Source organism: Gigantopelta aegis, chromosome 4 (genome assembly GCF_016097555.1).
Source record: "Gigantopelta aegis isolate Gae_Host chromosome 4, Gae_host_genome, whole genome shotgun sequence".
Lineage (NCBI taxonomy): Eukaryota > Metazoa > Mollusca > Gastropoda > Neomphalida > Peltospiridae > Gigantopelta > Gigantopelta aegis.
In genome coordinates, this window is record NC_054702.1 from 20762434 (window position 1) to 20776436 (window position 14003).

The following is a 14003-nucleotide window of genomic DNA, read 5'->3' on the forward strand; positions in this document are numbered from 1 at the left end:
ATAAATAGCTAGGATTTTAGATATATCGAGGAGAGACATTTGGAAGTATCAAGGGGAACGGTCGTCGTCCACTGAACGATCTATATTAGTTCAGACGGGACTTTGGTAAATATATATTTCTGCTCTGTGTATAACCTTGATGTGATTGATGTGACTTTAAACATGTTAATACTGTATTATACCAATATTATTTAGACGGTGCTGCCGGTCATCTGACGCAGTAATCTGTAGGCTCACTGTCCTAAATAATTATATAAAGCTTAGCCAGTCATCCTAGAGGACCTAGGTAAACTGTAGGTTATTGTCTTTATTGTGATAGGTACCAGTATTAATTCTGTATTACAAGGTTAGTGAATGAGTAGTTAGGGTTAATTAAAAATTAACCAGTTAGGAATAGTGTTGTAATTCCTTTATTAATTAAGTTCCCCTGGAAGCGTTTCTCCATTATCGCACGTGTGTGTGTTAGCGTTTCTCAATTATCACACGTGTGGGTCACGGTGAAGTGATTAGCATATTGAGTAAACTAGACACCTAGAGATTAACTAATTAAGTGATCAGTTCTGGGTTGTTATTATTTGTTGTTGTTAATTAACTACTGCGGCAGTACATTTGTCAGCGTAGGTTAATACAGATTCCAAAGTGTATTGTGTTTTTGTTGTGTTTTCTAGTGAACTAAACGTGCTATAATAATATATACTTTATATAAGATCTTATCTCTGATCATACCTAGACGAGCCACATTAGGGTATAACCGCCCGTTACAGAGAGATCTAATAGATATACAGTTAGGAGAGATTTTTGGACAAACGTGTTTCATTCAGTTACGGATATTATAGGATCCCCGTGACATGCATTTATATATATACATGACATGTGTATATTTATTTATATATTGCTGAATTGTTAAGGATTCATAAATCAATAAGCTAAATTACAAAGTGACATATTTATGTACAAATTGTGTAGTATTGGCTGGAACGGGAAATATTCCAATAAGTCATTCTAGGGAATCATACTACTGTAAATCACGTACCGCAAATCAGCCGGGCACAAAACGGCTTCGGTGGTGTCGTGGTTAAGCCATCGGACATACAGCTGGTAGGTACATTGTTCGCAGCCCGGTACGGGCTCCCACCCTGAGCGAGTTTTAATGACTCAATGGGTAGGTGTAAGACCACTACACCCTCTTCTCTCTCACTAACCACTGGCAAACTAACAACTAACCCACTGTCCTGGACAGGCAGCCCAGATAGCTGAGGTGTGTGCCCAGGACAGCGTACTTGAACCTTAATTGGATATAAGCACGAAAATAAGTTGAAATCTATCAATCAATCAACGAGAAAGAAAGAAAGAAAGCTGGGCACATTCAGATTTAGATTTCCCGCTAAGCAGGGTAATTAAGGTGCTCTGTTGACTACTGGGGAAAGTAAAAACAAACAATCAACTATGGCGAACTTGAGTTACGAACCGATTCCTGGACCATCAACTGATTATGCAGGAAATAATAATTCTTCACAATCTTCGACTTTGCTCTACATGCCTGAGCATGTACTGGAACATGTTTTATCTTATTTGTCTTATCATGACATCAGTGAAAATCGACGAGTAAGTGTTGTGTTTTGTCTAGCCCGATTAAAATGATGTGTTTGACGTATTTTCGATGGAGATCGTCGATCTCGGTACCGTAAATAACGATGTCCAAATTGGAATGAGACCTAAAATATTAAATTTAAACAATATCAAATATATTGCAATACCATTTGCAGTACAGTTTCTTATATCGCAATACGTTTTTTACCGTATTGTTGCACCACTAAAGTTGCTAAACTCACCCCAAACTTTACTGTCCATAAATACTTGTGACAAAATTGAAAATGGACGTCTACAACTTTTTGTTGTCCAATTTATTTATTAATATTACAGTGAAATTCTGCAATTATGATCACTTATTAAGTGGTTTTATATTGGGGAGATCCTAATATCAGATAAACAATGAAATATTTTGACCACATTTGTGAATTTTAAAGGCAGTGTTTCCCCTAGGGGCCGGAAGGACCCCGCACCCACACCATGAATTTCTTTACCGGGACCGTAAAAATTGTAACCATTAAAAAAAGGGATGAGTTCACTTCTGTGATTAATTCGCCAATATAATATAAAAATGCATTGTTAGAGCCTGGTGGCCAGTGAGGGGAAAACAAATAAACCATCATGATGATGATCGAATGAAAAACAAAAACAAAAAAATCAACCAACATCTATCGTGTAAAAAGGAAAACGGATCTACAAGTCAATACTTTCGATTTCCTTTCACATGCAACAGTTCACTAATGAATATATGGTCACCAGTAATATATGCCCCATCCCTGAAATGAATATACTTACAGATGTAATTTTATTAAAGTCCAAGTTAACAAAATGTTGCATTAATTTTGGCACATTTTTCCTTTAAAGGAAACATGACACGAGACCATATTATAGCTCATTTTAAAAGAAAAATGATATAAAAATAATATACAAATAACTTTATAACAATAAAATACGTGTAGTTAACCTAAAATGAAGAAATTGCGCTAACCAGTATCAAAGTACGATTTATGCATATTTCTTCGTGAGCGTTGGGAAAAAAAGGGAAGTGACGTCAGAGCCGCTGTACTCTTCCATTGTTGTTAACTGTTTATATATGGAGTAAGGGGCTTACGATCTTTTCAGTCCAACAGTGCCGTACTGCGCGGCCTTCGGGTGTAAAAATAAACAGTTTAAACGATCGGGATTGTCTTTTTATGGTTTTCCAAAGGATTGTATCCGAAGAAAGACGCGTGTATTTTATCGCAAAAGAAAAGATTGGACACCAACACCGCATAGTACTTTGGTGTCCGCCTAATTACAGCCCGGAGCCCGAACATTACCCGGAGACAAAAACAGTACTCGGTTGCGAATGCCGAGGTGTACATTGTACATATTTGGCACAAAGATACACCTCAGCATGATGTATTTATATATTTTGGAAAAAAAAAAGATTTTTTTATGTTAGGGCTGTAGGCCTACATAACAAAATCTGTATTCACCGTCCGAAGAAGGAAATGTCAATAAGTAATTAAATATGGCATATACAAACATGGGATTTGGCATGAGGATACATCTCAGTACGATGTATTTAAATATGTTTTTAAAAAACGCGTAGAAAACAATAATAATTTTAAATAATGTTTTTAATCTTCGGGCGGAATACGTTACAAAAACGTTCCTCATCACCCGAAGCCCCAAAGCAACACGAAGTTCAATACAAAAAACCCCACTACTGTCGGTGTCGAACTAACTATTATGTTTCATCCACGGGCTGACTTGAGAATCGGAGTGTTGTTTTAGTTAATTGGTCCTTTCTTTCCGTGGCCTGCACATGTGATTCCTGATTGGCAGGTGTATATTGCAGGGTATCGACCAGGTAAGTGATTACCACGGTCTAGACATGCGTACAAAATACGTGCCAGTTTTTTTAAGATTACAGGGTATTGTGGTGTAACCTGTCGCAACTATAGTACAATATTAATGGACATTATTAGCCGCCCTGCTTCATTACTGTAAATAATGCTGTAAAACCCTTGATTAAGTAGACTTTCCCATCTAAAATTACAAAACTGACCAATTACGTAGTACCAAAGAAAAGAAAATTATCACTTGGGTATCGTGAGTGGTCGTTTTTACTCTAACGCACCCTACCAATAGGCCTAATAATATGCTACTTTTTTTTATGAGAGAAAAATACTATAACCCCATTTCGTTCTATTGATGCAAATAGAAATATATTTAGTTTAAAAGTTGATTATACTCTCAAGTCATTTATGTTGTTTTACAAGCCAGGTTAATGAAAGTGAAGCGCCTTGTCGTAAATTAGAGCGTTTGTTTACACTGTGCATACAGATTTCATTATGTACAGCCCGAACATAAAAAATGCGATATTTTCTAAAAAAAAAAAAAAAAAAAAAAAAAAAAAAAATGTTTGTCCTACATTTATATTTTTTACATATTTAAATACATCATATCGAGGTGTATCTTTATGCTAAATATGAACAGTATACACCTCGGCATTAGCATCCGAGTTTTGGTTTTGTCTCCGGGTTACTTTCGGGCTCCGGGCTGTAAATTGGTCGACCGGTCTGGTCTGGCACCATCAGTTTCTCCACCCTCCGACTCGCTATCCGGTTTTTTCTTCAGTATCACTGTTGTAAGTAAATGTGTGTCTTTCTTCATTTACTAACAGCTCATATTGATACGGCAAAACGTTTTGCGAACGAACACTCATTGTTTTGGTAAGCTGTGCAAGTCTTAGATTCTTTATGAGTGGTACGGACTAATGCTTTTAAGTGTAAGGCTTCAGATCAAGCGACGCGTCTCTGACGTCAGGGACCTCGTGATTGCCCTGCTCATTAAAGATCGGCAATTTCCGCTAAGAGCTCGTATCTGGGGTTCTTTTATGGAGATATTTTAAGTAATTAATTTTTTATATTTTTTTTTTTTAGGTGATTCAATTTATAATTAATTGTACATGGTTGGTGCCAAATATGGTTTACGTGACATGTTTCCTTTAACTACTAAGTGACTGGTACCTAAATAGTTGTTACTCTAACACAGTGTAGGCGTAACAAAATAAACGGTGACCAGTCAGATCAGGGGGTTTTTTTTAAAGGTTGCACATAACCATATTGTTTTACAAACTTCCAAATGATTTTTTTTGTTTGGTCTGTTTTTATTTTTGTGTTGTTGTTTTTTTAATTATATTTAAACATTGCATAATTAAATTTGCAAGACTTGAAAGAAATTATTTTTAAGTGTATTGTATGATGAATTAACACAAATTTAAAAATGTACGGTACCTACATATATAAAAAATATTTACTTTCTTTTATTTGTTTTATCAGTCACTGAGTGATTACAATTTAGCAGGTGAATTTTTTATCATGACCAGTAAATGTTTTATCCACTGGTCAGTATGGGAAGTCATTTTTTTTATTAATTCTAGAACCCCTGATATACATACAGAAGTAGGGCTAATGAATATTCAATCATGGATAATTAATTTTTAAAATCACCAATCCCATGGTTAGTGGATTTTTTTAAAATTCTAGACGACCTGGGTTTTATTTTTAGATGCATAGATAGATAACAGATAATACATATTACAACCAGTAATTCAGTAATATGTATTATCTGTTTGTGCTTAGTCTAATACTTTTATACTTCTTTTTCAAATTATTGTTTTGAAATTATGCAAATATTTAATAATAATAAACATTATTATTAAAATCTATCTTAAAATATCTTCTTCTGTAAGTGTACATGATACCCTCACGTATTCTATAATGCATCTAAAAACAACTGGAAATTTAAAAAAAAAACCATTACTTGGGAGCATGCCCTGGAACTCTCCTAGCATTTTTTTTTTTTTTTTTTTTTTTTAAATATTTATTTTCCCCAGTCCATTCTGACCATGTCAAGGTTGGGAAGCCTTGAATTCATGGCCTTATATCAAAGTAATATAATTTATATACAAGTACATATATCTAATTTGTTGTATAATAATGTTATATACATGTAGTCATATATAACAATTTGATACATAAATGCATTTGTAATGTTTCTGTATACATTAAAGATTGGTAAAAAACAAAACAAATTGCTATGACGCATATAATGGAAAGGACTGGGAAATATAGGAGAACAAACAAACAAACAAACAAATAAATAAATACATGGGGAGGGGGGGTAAATCTGTACTAGCGCGAAACGAAAAAGACCTGGAATTCGAAACAAGCTATTGTTAGGAAATACGTTTCAGTCAAAGAGATTAAGTCCATTGTTGATTAAAAATTTTGTATTGCGAATATGTTCTATTTTGCGCATTAAGAAATAATCACCTTGTTTAATCATGTCTGTTAACGGTATGTTTGTAATTGACTTACACAAAGTGATCCACTTTGAGTTATTTAAAAACATTCTTCAAATCCATGTACATTTCAATGCTGTTATAAAATTATTATGTTTATCATTTTAATACTACCCCTTTCATAATCTTGCGTTATTAAATTTCGTTTCAATTTTTCAGTTTTACTCTGCCAGATAAATTTTTAAAATAATGTATTTATATGTTTTATCAGAATTTCATTTGGATTCGGTAAAGCTATTAATAGGTGAGTTAACTTTGGCATTATTAACGTTTTCAATACTGTTATTCTTCCTAAAACCGTCAATCTTCTGCAAGACCATACTCTCATCAATTTTTGTACTTCTGATATTTTTTAATCATAATTCAGTTCGATTATATGTTCCATGTTCACTAAAAAGTTGATACCAAGCAGGTTAAAATGAGTTTGACCCCATTCTAACTTCCATCTTTTATTGCAAATTATTGCTTAAACTATTGTTATATGCTATGTTTTTCCAATTTACTAGTAATAATCAAGGGATATTTTTATGTGCACTGTCCAACAGATAAGCATATACCACAGCCTATGATATACCAGTCGTGGTGCACTAGCTGGAACGAGAAATAGCCTAATGGGCCCACCAATTTAGGGGGTGGGGTGTGCGTGTATAATGGAAATTTAACTCTCAGTAGCTGATTTATATTTAGTGCTAGGTGGTTGTTACAAAATTAAACCTAGACTGAACATATTTTATACAGTTTCAGTTTATTTCATCTCCCTACAGTAGCAATCAACTGGGAGCATGACACTTCTGGTTTAAAAGCAAAATTGCTCAAGATTGGACATTTTGAGTTTGAAGATTACTGAATGCATGTAACCTTGATCAAAGAATATAGTGTAATTTAAAAGTTGCATATATGATATGTATATATATGTTATCATTTACAAAATATGCATATTTAATGAAATTATGGTAAGAACTGTTAGAAAAATAATTAGTGTGGAAATTGTTGTTGACATAAGTTAACATATCTTTCCATACAATAGTAATACATGTAGATTGATGGCAATTATTTACAAAATTTACTGTAAAAAAAATTCTCCCCACTGACAGGCAACCACTGCATAAAATGCTATAGTAAAAAAATGTGCTGAGGCATCGTTATGTAGACAAACCGTTCTTTACTTCCATGCATGCATGAAACATTTATATCTTTTGCCCATTGTAGGTATGTAAAGACTTCAACCGGACCTGCCAGCAGCTGTTAACTCATGGCTTTACGAAGGTGGACAAATTCCATGCACGGATACAAAAACAGGTGAAAAGCAAGTTGCCACGCAGGGAATCCGAACGCCGCAATCATGTACTGTCTCGTCATGTCGACATCTTGTCAGCTCTAGAGACTCGACTTTCTTTGCTGTCCATGACTTACTCAAAATACATAGAATCGGAGCTCTGCTGCTTTATTCCAGGAAAGGTTGGATATTTGTGGTTTTATGTATACCAGATATAGACCCATACTAGATACATGTATATCCTCTGTGGAAATTATTTGTATACAATAAAGGTTAATTATTTAAAGATGTACTTAAAAGAAATATTTTAAAAAATTACATTAAAAAAATCTCATTACCTTGTTCCACGTCAAGCACTAGCAGGCTGTTGATGTAACAGGATTCTGAGCTTCCACAAACCCCAGAAATATCTCTATGAAATAATGTTTTATGATTCTGGTGGAATCCTGAATTTTTTTTCTCCCAAATTGGTGTCATACTAGTGTGCCAAGGTCTTTGGTATCTGCTGTCCTGTAGATGTCCACCAAGTACTGTGATTATTTCTGTTGTTGACAATGTGATCAATTGTGGAACAGCTCTTCTTCATATATGACCGTCAGTGGACCCATTGGGCTATTTCACTTTCCAGCCAGTGCACCATGACTGGTATATCAAAGGCTGTGGTATGTGCTATCCTGTTTGTGGGATGGCAATATAAAAGCAGGGTTGAAAATTAACCTGAAAACAATGGTCGCCAGCAGGGCCAGTTGAAGAAACATCTTACTGGCCCTTCTCAAATTCAACTAGACCTCCAGTTATCATATTGAAATTTAACTGCACAGCCAAAATAAAAAATATAATTTTCTTTTTTGATTAATAACCATGTACTCGCCGTATATAGTACATTTGCCTAAAAAGGAAAGTGATGAATTGGCATGTAACTTCATAATGAATAAAGTTAAAATTCATATAAAAACATGTTGTTAAGTTTTAAACCCATACCAACTCAAAAAAAATAAAAAAATAAAAAAAGGAAAAAGAAATCCAGTATAAATTAAAATGGTTTTGTACAAATTATCATTAAATTATACAGATTAAATCTCATTTTTAATACATGGGTGAAGACGAAATGCTAGAATAGCCAAGACATGCAGCTTAATTTGCATTGTCTCTGATGTAAAAGATAATGCACTACAAAAAGACTAAAGGTAGAACTGCGTGCTTTAGTAAACTAGTCTGGAAGTGGCAGTCCTCTGTGGTAATGCAAGAGGGATGAAATGAACTTTGGAGTGATGCAATCTCCAGTAAAGGATTTATAGGGAGTGGCTGTTCTATAGACGAGGAACTAGATAGAATCCTCCACTATTTTGCCAAATGCCCATTCAACTCTTCATTGGAGAGATACAGCCTTGGTCATCTATTACGGTTCTGTTGTTCAGATTATTTTGGATGTTCCATCAATTGCCTATAAACCTGAAGATTTAACCTATGCAGTTTGGTGGTAATTTGTAAAGTTGGGTTTTTTTAAAATTATTTACACTGAACGTTGTCTCCCCCCCCCCCCCCAAACACCAAAAAAAGTTATTTGAGATGTTATGGGTTTTAAACTTAATAAATTAATGTTTTTATATGACGCAAACGGACAATAGCCTCAAATTTAATATTTTCTGCCTCAGTAAAATGTAATAATGCGTGCGTAATTTGGATATTATAAATGCTAAACTATCCAAAACATAAATAACAAAAAAAACAAAAATAAACATTTTACCACAAAATGTATTCTGTTATCATATTACAAAGTATAGAAGTGTACTTGTTGTTTCGTACAGTAATCTTTGTCAAGAAGTAGATAATTATGGAGTATCCAGTACATTCCAATAAGCCGATTACTTCCAGATTAATACATGCGGTGTCTGCAATACGTTTTGAGCTTTATTTTTAGAAAGACCCGACCCAAAACCAAGGAAGCTGAGTCTGACACTGTCAAGATATAGAGCAGGTTATGTCTCTGCTGTCAGATCTGTAGTTCACCAGATCCGGTGTGTTTTGTCACATTCGATTCAGTTTCAGTGCATTTAGAAAAATAACCCTGGTACCATACTTGCCAGACACTAAAATCGATGGTCGCCCAATGGACTACCTTTATAAATTGTTTAGTCGCCCTTAGCCAGTAAAGGTCGCGACCGGGCGACCGCTAATTTTCAATCCTGTAAAAGATCTCTTGCTACTAATGGAAAAATATAGCAGGTTTCCTTTCTAAGACCATATGTCATAATTACTAAATGTTTGACATCCAGTAGCCGATGGTTAATAAATCAGTGTGCTTTAGTGGTGTTGTTAAAACAAACAAACTTGACTTTTTTCATACATGACTGCTTATGATGTTTTCGTAATTTGTACAAGCTATATCTTCTAATATGGGTTTTTTTAGGTCATGGATGAACTTTTCCGTCTCCTGCGAATACTACAGCAGACAAAGGGCCAACCTCCGAGAGCACATGAATTTCTTCAGGAGCTCCGAGACATATCGTCGATGGCGATGGAACATTTTGAAGAAAACATTGTCCCATGGTTTAAGCAGAAATTCCCTCCAGGTGTGCTGCACTTCGGACAGCAATACGCCAACTCACATACAGGTTCTTCTCTTTTCATTTCATTTCAACTTATTTTCGTGATTATATCCAATTAAGGTTCAAGCACGCTGTCCTGGGCACACAGCTCAGCTCAGCTATCTGGAAAGAGGGTTAGTTGTTAGTGGTTAGTGAGAGGAAAGAGGGTGTAGTGATCTTTCACCTACCTATTGAATTGTTAAAACTCACCCTGGGTGGGAGCCGGTACCGGGCTGCAAATCCAGTCCCTACCAACCGTATGTCCAATGGCTTAACGACGACACCACCGAGGCCGGTAGGTCCTTCTCATCATTTTGTGTTCTTTATTAGGCCACGTGGTAGCTCAGTAGTAGAGTACTTGCCCAAGGCTTGACCTTAGTGGTAGCCCGGGGTATTTTGGCTACCGATTTCTCACTTGGGCTACCAGATATCTAAACACGGTAGTCCGCCAGGCTACTAGATTTTGGGGGGGGGGGGGGGGGGGCACATCCAGTTACTACGCAATCAACAAGATGCTTAAACAGCTAAAAGAACGTTTTAACATAAATAAACGATTTTGCTTTATTTTCTCTTTTAAAAACAATTAAAATTATGGGGATACCAATTTTTACTGAGGGTTATCAGATTTTATAACCTGGTAGCCCCATGGGCTACCACTGAAAAATGTTACGGTCAAGGCCTGTTGTCTAATGTGCAATGAGACATAAGATATATTCCACTTAGGCAACCAGTGTTGTTTTGGGAGCATTTTCACTGTCCAGACTATTGCCCCATGGTTGGTGTTCTTTCCTGTCTGTGGGGAAGTGTATATTAAAGATTGATTGCTACTGTAACGTAGGAATAGCCTATGTGACTATAGTGAGTTTACTCTTGTACTCTAGATCATGTGATGAAGATCATGTGATAAAATAACTCTAAATAGCCATAGTTTAACCTTAGACAACAGTTTCCTGTATTAATTCTTTAATAAAAAACACATTCAGGGGGTACAACTTTTGTTTAAATAATAATAATTTTCACTTTAAAAGTTTGCAAATACATAAAATAAAAGAAAGAAATGTTTTATTTAACGTCGCACTGAACACATTTTATTTACGGTTATATGGGGTCAGGCATATGTTTAAGGATCACACAGACACTGAGAGAGGAAACCTGCTGTCGCCACTTCATGAACTGCTCTTTTCGATTAGCAGCAAGGGGATCTTTTATATGCACCATCCCACAGACAGAGTAGTAATGTTCATACATATAAAAGTATTGTTTTCGTTGGGGTTTTTTCTGGTTTTTCCTATATTTCGTAGCAGTTAATGTTGGTTATATCCGTGCATTTGCGGCCTGTAATTTGTTTTTGCAAATGTTTAAAGTATTTTTCACAAAACCGATTTATGGGATGAGCATGGAGGCAAATTAGGTAGAACACCACATTATTTGTTTTGCTGTTGATAACATCTGACAGCAGTTGCTGTCGATGCTGTGGTAAAATTCAAACCATGATCATAGAAATTTTGGCATGTTCCAAACAAACACATCAGGATGCTCTCCTGAGCTTCTTTGAACATCAGAACATCAAAGAACATACTGGGTATAAAGAAATGAACATTTCTAAACAAGATAATGTCAGTTCCAACAAACAGTACTATGTGTTGATTTTAGAGGGTTATGCACCTTCAACTCTAATAGCAGTTTCTTAAACAAAGTCCTGCAATGTTTGGTGAACCAACCGTAGCAGTGTAGTGGTTTAGCCATCAAAGTTACAACACTACAGGCACGGCGTTGGGAGGTGGGTCTGAATCAAAAATATTATTGGTAGTAAATCTTAAGGCAGAGCATACCCTACACACACACACACACACCGAACCCCCTAAAAACTGCTTTGCACCCTCGGTCTCAGTAAGCCCCCCCCCCCCCCCCCATGTCTACTTGCTTTTATCAGTTACGCTTTCTGGATTTCATCTCATTTTTCTTTCCTACTATGTTTTCCAGACTGCTCATCAGCTGACATTGTAGTATCACCCCTTTCTACGATGCGAGTGGCCAACTTCCCCACCTTCCGGCAGGAGATAATCCGTCTACAGCAGCAAGTGCGCGCACAGAACTCATGCCTCCAGGTGTGCAAGAAGGAACTCACTGAGCATAAGAGCAAGCTGATGGAGCAGAAGAAACTGATAGCCGAGCAGGAGAAGAAGCTACAGGACCAGGCTAACATGATAGGAGAACAGGACAAGAAGATGCGGGAACAAGCCGGCATGTTAACAATGCATGCTGCACGGCTTGACACACTGACTGTCCGACTGAACAACATGACGAATGCCGGTCTGACGTGTAACAGTATAGAACTGAATAAGAGTGATGAGGACAGGGTCAGGAAGAGCACTGTGATAGAAAAACTGGTCATGTCCTCGCGATCGTCACAAAGAATTCACGGCAAACGACACAGGAGCAATTTGTCGGAGGAGGATGTGGCAAATATTCACAAGAATGTAAAAAAGAAGAAGATTTAGTGTGTTACATTGTTAGTAAATTATACAAATGTTTGTCAGTAGAATTTAAAGATTATATAATATAAAAGTCATGAATTTCAAACTCTTCTTAACGAAATGGCATGTTAATTCTACCAGTTATAAATTTCTAGGTAGAACACTGCTGTGGGTTTATCTATGTTAAATTGGTGCCATATTGGGTATCTCTAACCAAGTGCAAAGTTTTTGATAGAAGGTACATGTAACTTTGGGTCCCGTTTTACAAAGCGATCCTAGCGCTAAGATCACCTTAAGTGCATAAGGTAGTTATGCCCTTAAGATGATGTTAGCACTAGGATCAGGGCCCTAGGCCTGGTACTTATAACACTTTTGGTCTAGACTCAAGAATTTAATAGTCTGAGAATCTGATGTCATACATATTGTATGCGTGTGACGTTATTAAAGATTTGAGTCTAAACTCTAAAAGAAATTAAGTAAGGGTCCTGGTGTTTTGCTTCAAATTACTCAGAGTGCATTTCTGGTATATGGGTACAGTTATCACATTACTGCAGATTGAATTATTTTTATCCATATCTCACAATAGTGATTACATTTTTACGGGGGGTGGGTGGGATTGGGGTTTTTTTAAATATTTTATCAGATTTTATATGTCTACCTTTGACGGGTCATATTATGGTATGGTGGTGTCCTTCTGTTAACTTGTAATTTGTAAAAAAAAATACAGCACATTCAAAAATATTTTGAAAGTAAAATGAAAAACCAAAAAACAAAGAAGACATTAAGAATGACATTTTCAGATAAGGGATTTAAAAAACACTTTAAAAAAAAAAAGTAAGTATCTCATTAGACACACATTATTTTTTAGAACTAATAATGAGATAATTCTGTACTGAAATGCTTAATATGTCTTGTTGCATCTTCAGGTATTAATAACTTAATAGACTTTTTAATATAATTTTAATATTAATCTGTCCTTTGACATCGATGGTCCTATTGAAACAAATCATGTACCACTACTGAATAAAATGTAGTTTTTATGTTTGTAAAAATAGCTGGAAATGTGTCTTCCTATGAAATGGATAAATTAGTGTTGTAAAAGAGACTGTTTAGGTTATTTGTGTTGTGTTACTTGTGCATTGAAGGGAAAATACAACAAACAGGTGATTTTATGTGGTAAAATGTTTTTGATGTCTTATAAGCAGTCCATTTGACACCCAAAAGTTGACGTGGGTTTTGTTTTGTGCTGATGTGTTGTAAAACATTCATTCGTCCATTCATTTATAAGCAGGCCTGTATTCCAGTAATCTAAGTGATTACATCTTGTTAATTTCTTGTCATTAGTTGGAGATTGGGGGCGGGATTTAGTTCAGTTGGTTGAGTGCTCTCCTGAGGTGCTTGCGTCGCATGATCGAACCACCTCAGTGGATCCATTCAACTGATTATGGTTTTTTTCATTCCAATCAGTGCACCATAACTGGTCAAAGGCCATGGTATGTGCTTTCTTGTTTGGGAAAGTGCATATAAACGATCCCTTGCTGCTAATGGAAAAATGTAGCAGGTTTCCTCCGATGACTATGTGTCATGATTAATAAATCAGTGTGCTGTAGTGGTGTCATTAAACAAAACAAACTTTAACTTTTCTGTAGAGATTAAAAAGACTAAAAGCAAGTAATTCTTGCAAGGGCTTTATAGTAACAACATCATCATTTGGTCTT

The 14003-nt window shown here is 35.7% G+C and overlaps 1 protein-coding gene across 1 annotated transcript; it reads left to right on the forward strand.

Moving 5' to 3' along the window:
• The first annotated feature begins 1440 nt into the window (after positions 1-1440).
• On the forward strand, positions 1441-13763 carry LOC121369665 (F-box only protein 28-like). The gene is made up of 4 exons (XM_041494712.1): positions 1441-1605; positions 7154-7402; positions 9631-9835; positions 11792-13763. The coding sequence occupies exons 1-4, from the start codon at positions 1447-1449 to the stop codon at positions 12307-12309; spliced, it is 1131 nt and encodes a 376-aa protein (XP_041350646.1). The 5' UTR covers positions 1441-1446; the 3' UTR covers positions 12310-13763.
• Positions 13764-14003: the final 240 nt, after the last annotated feature.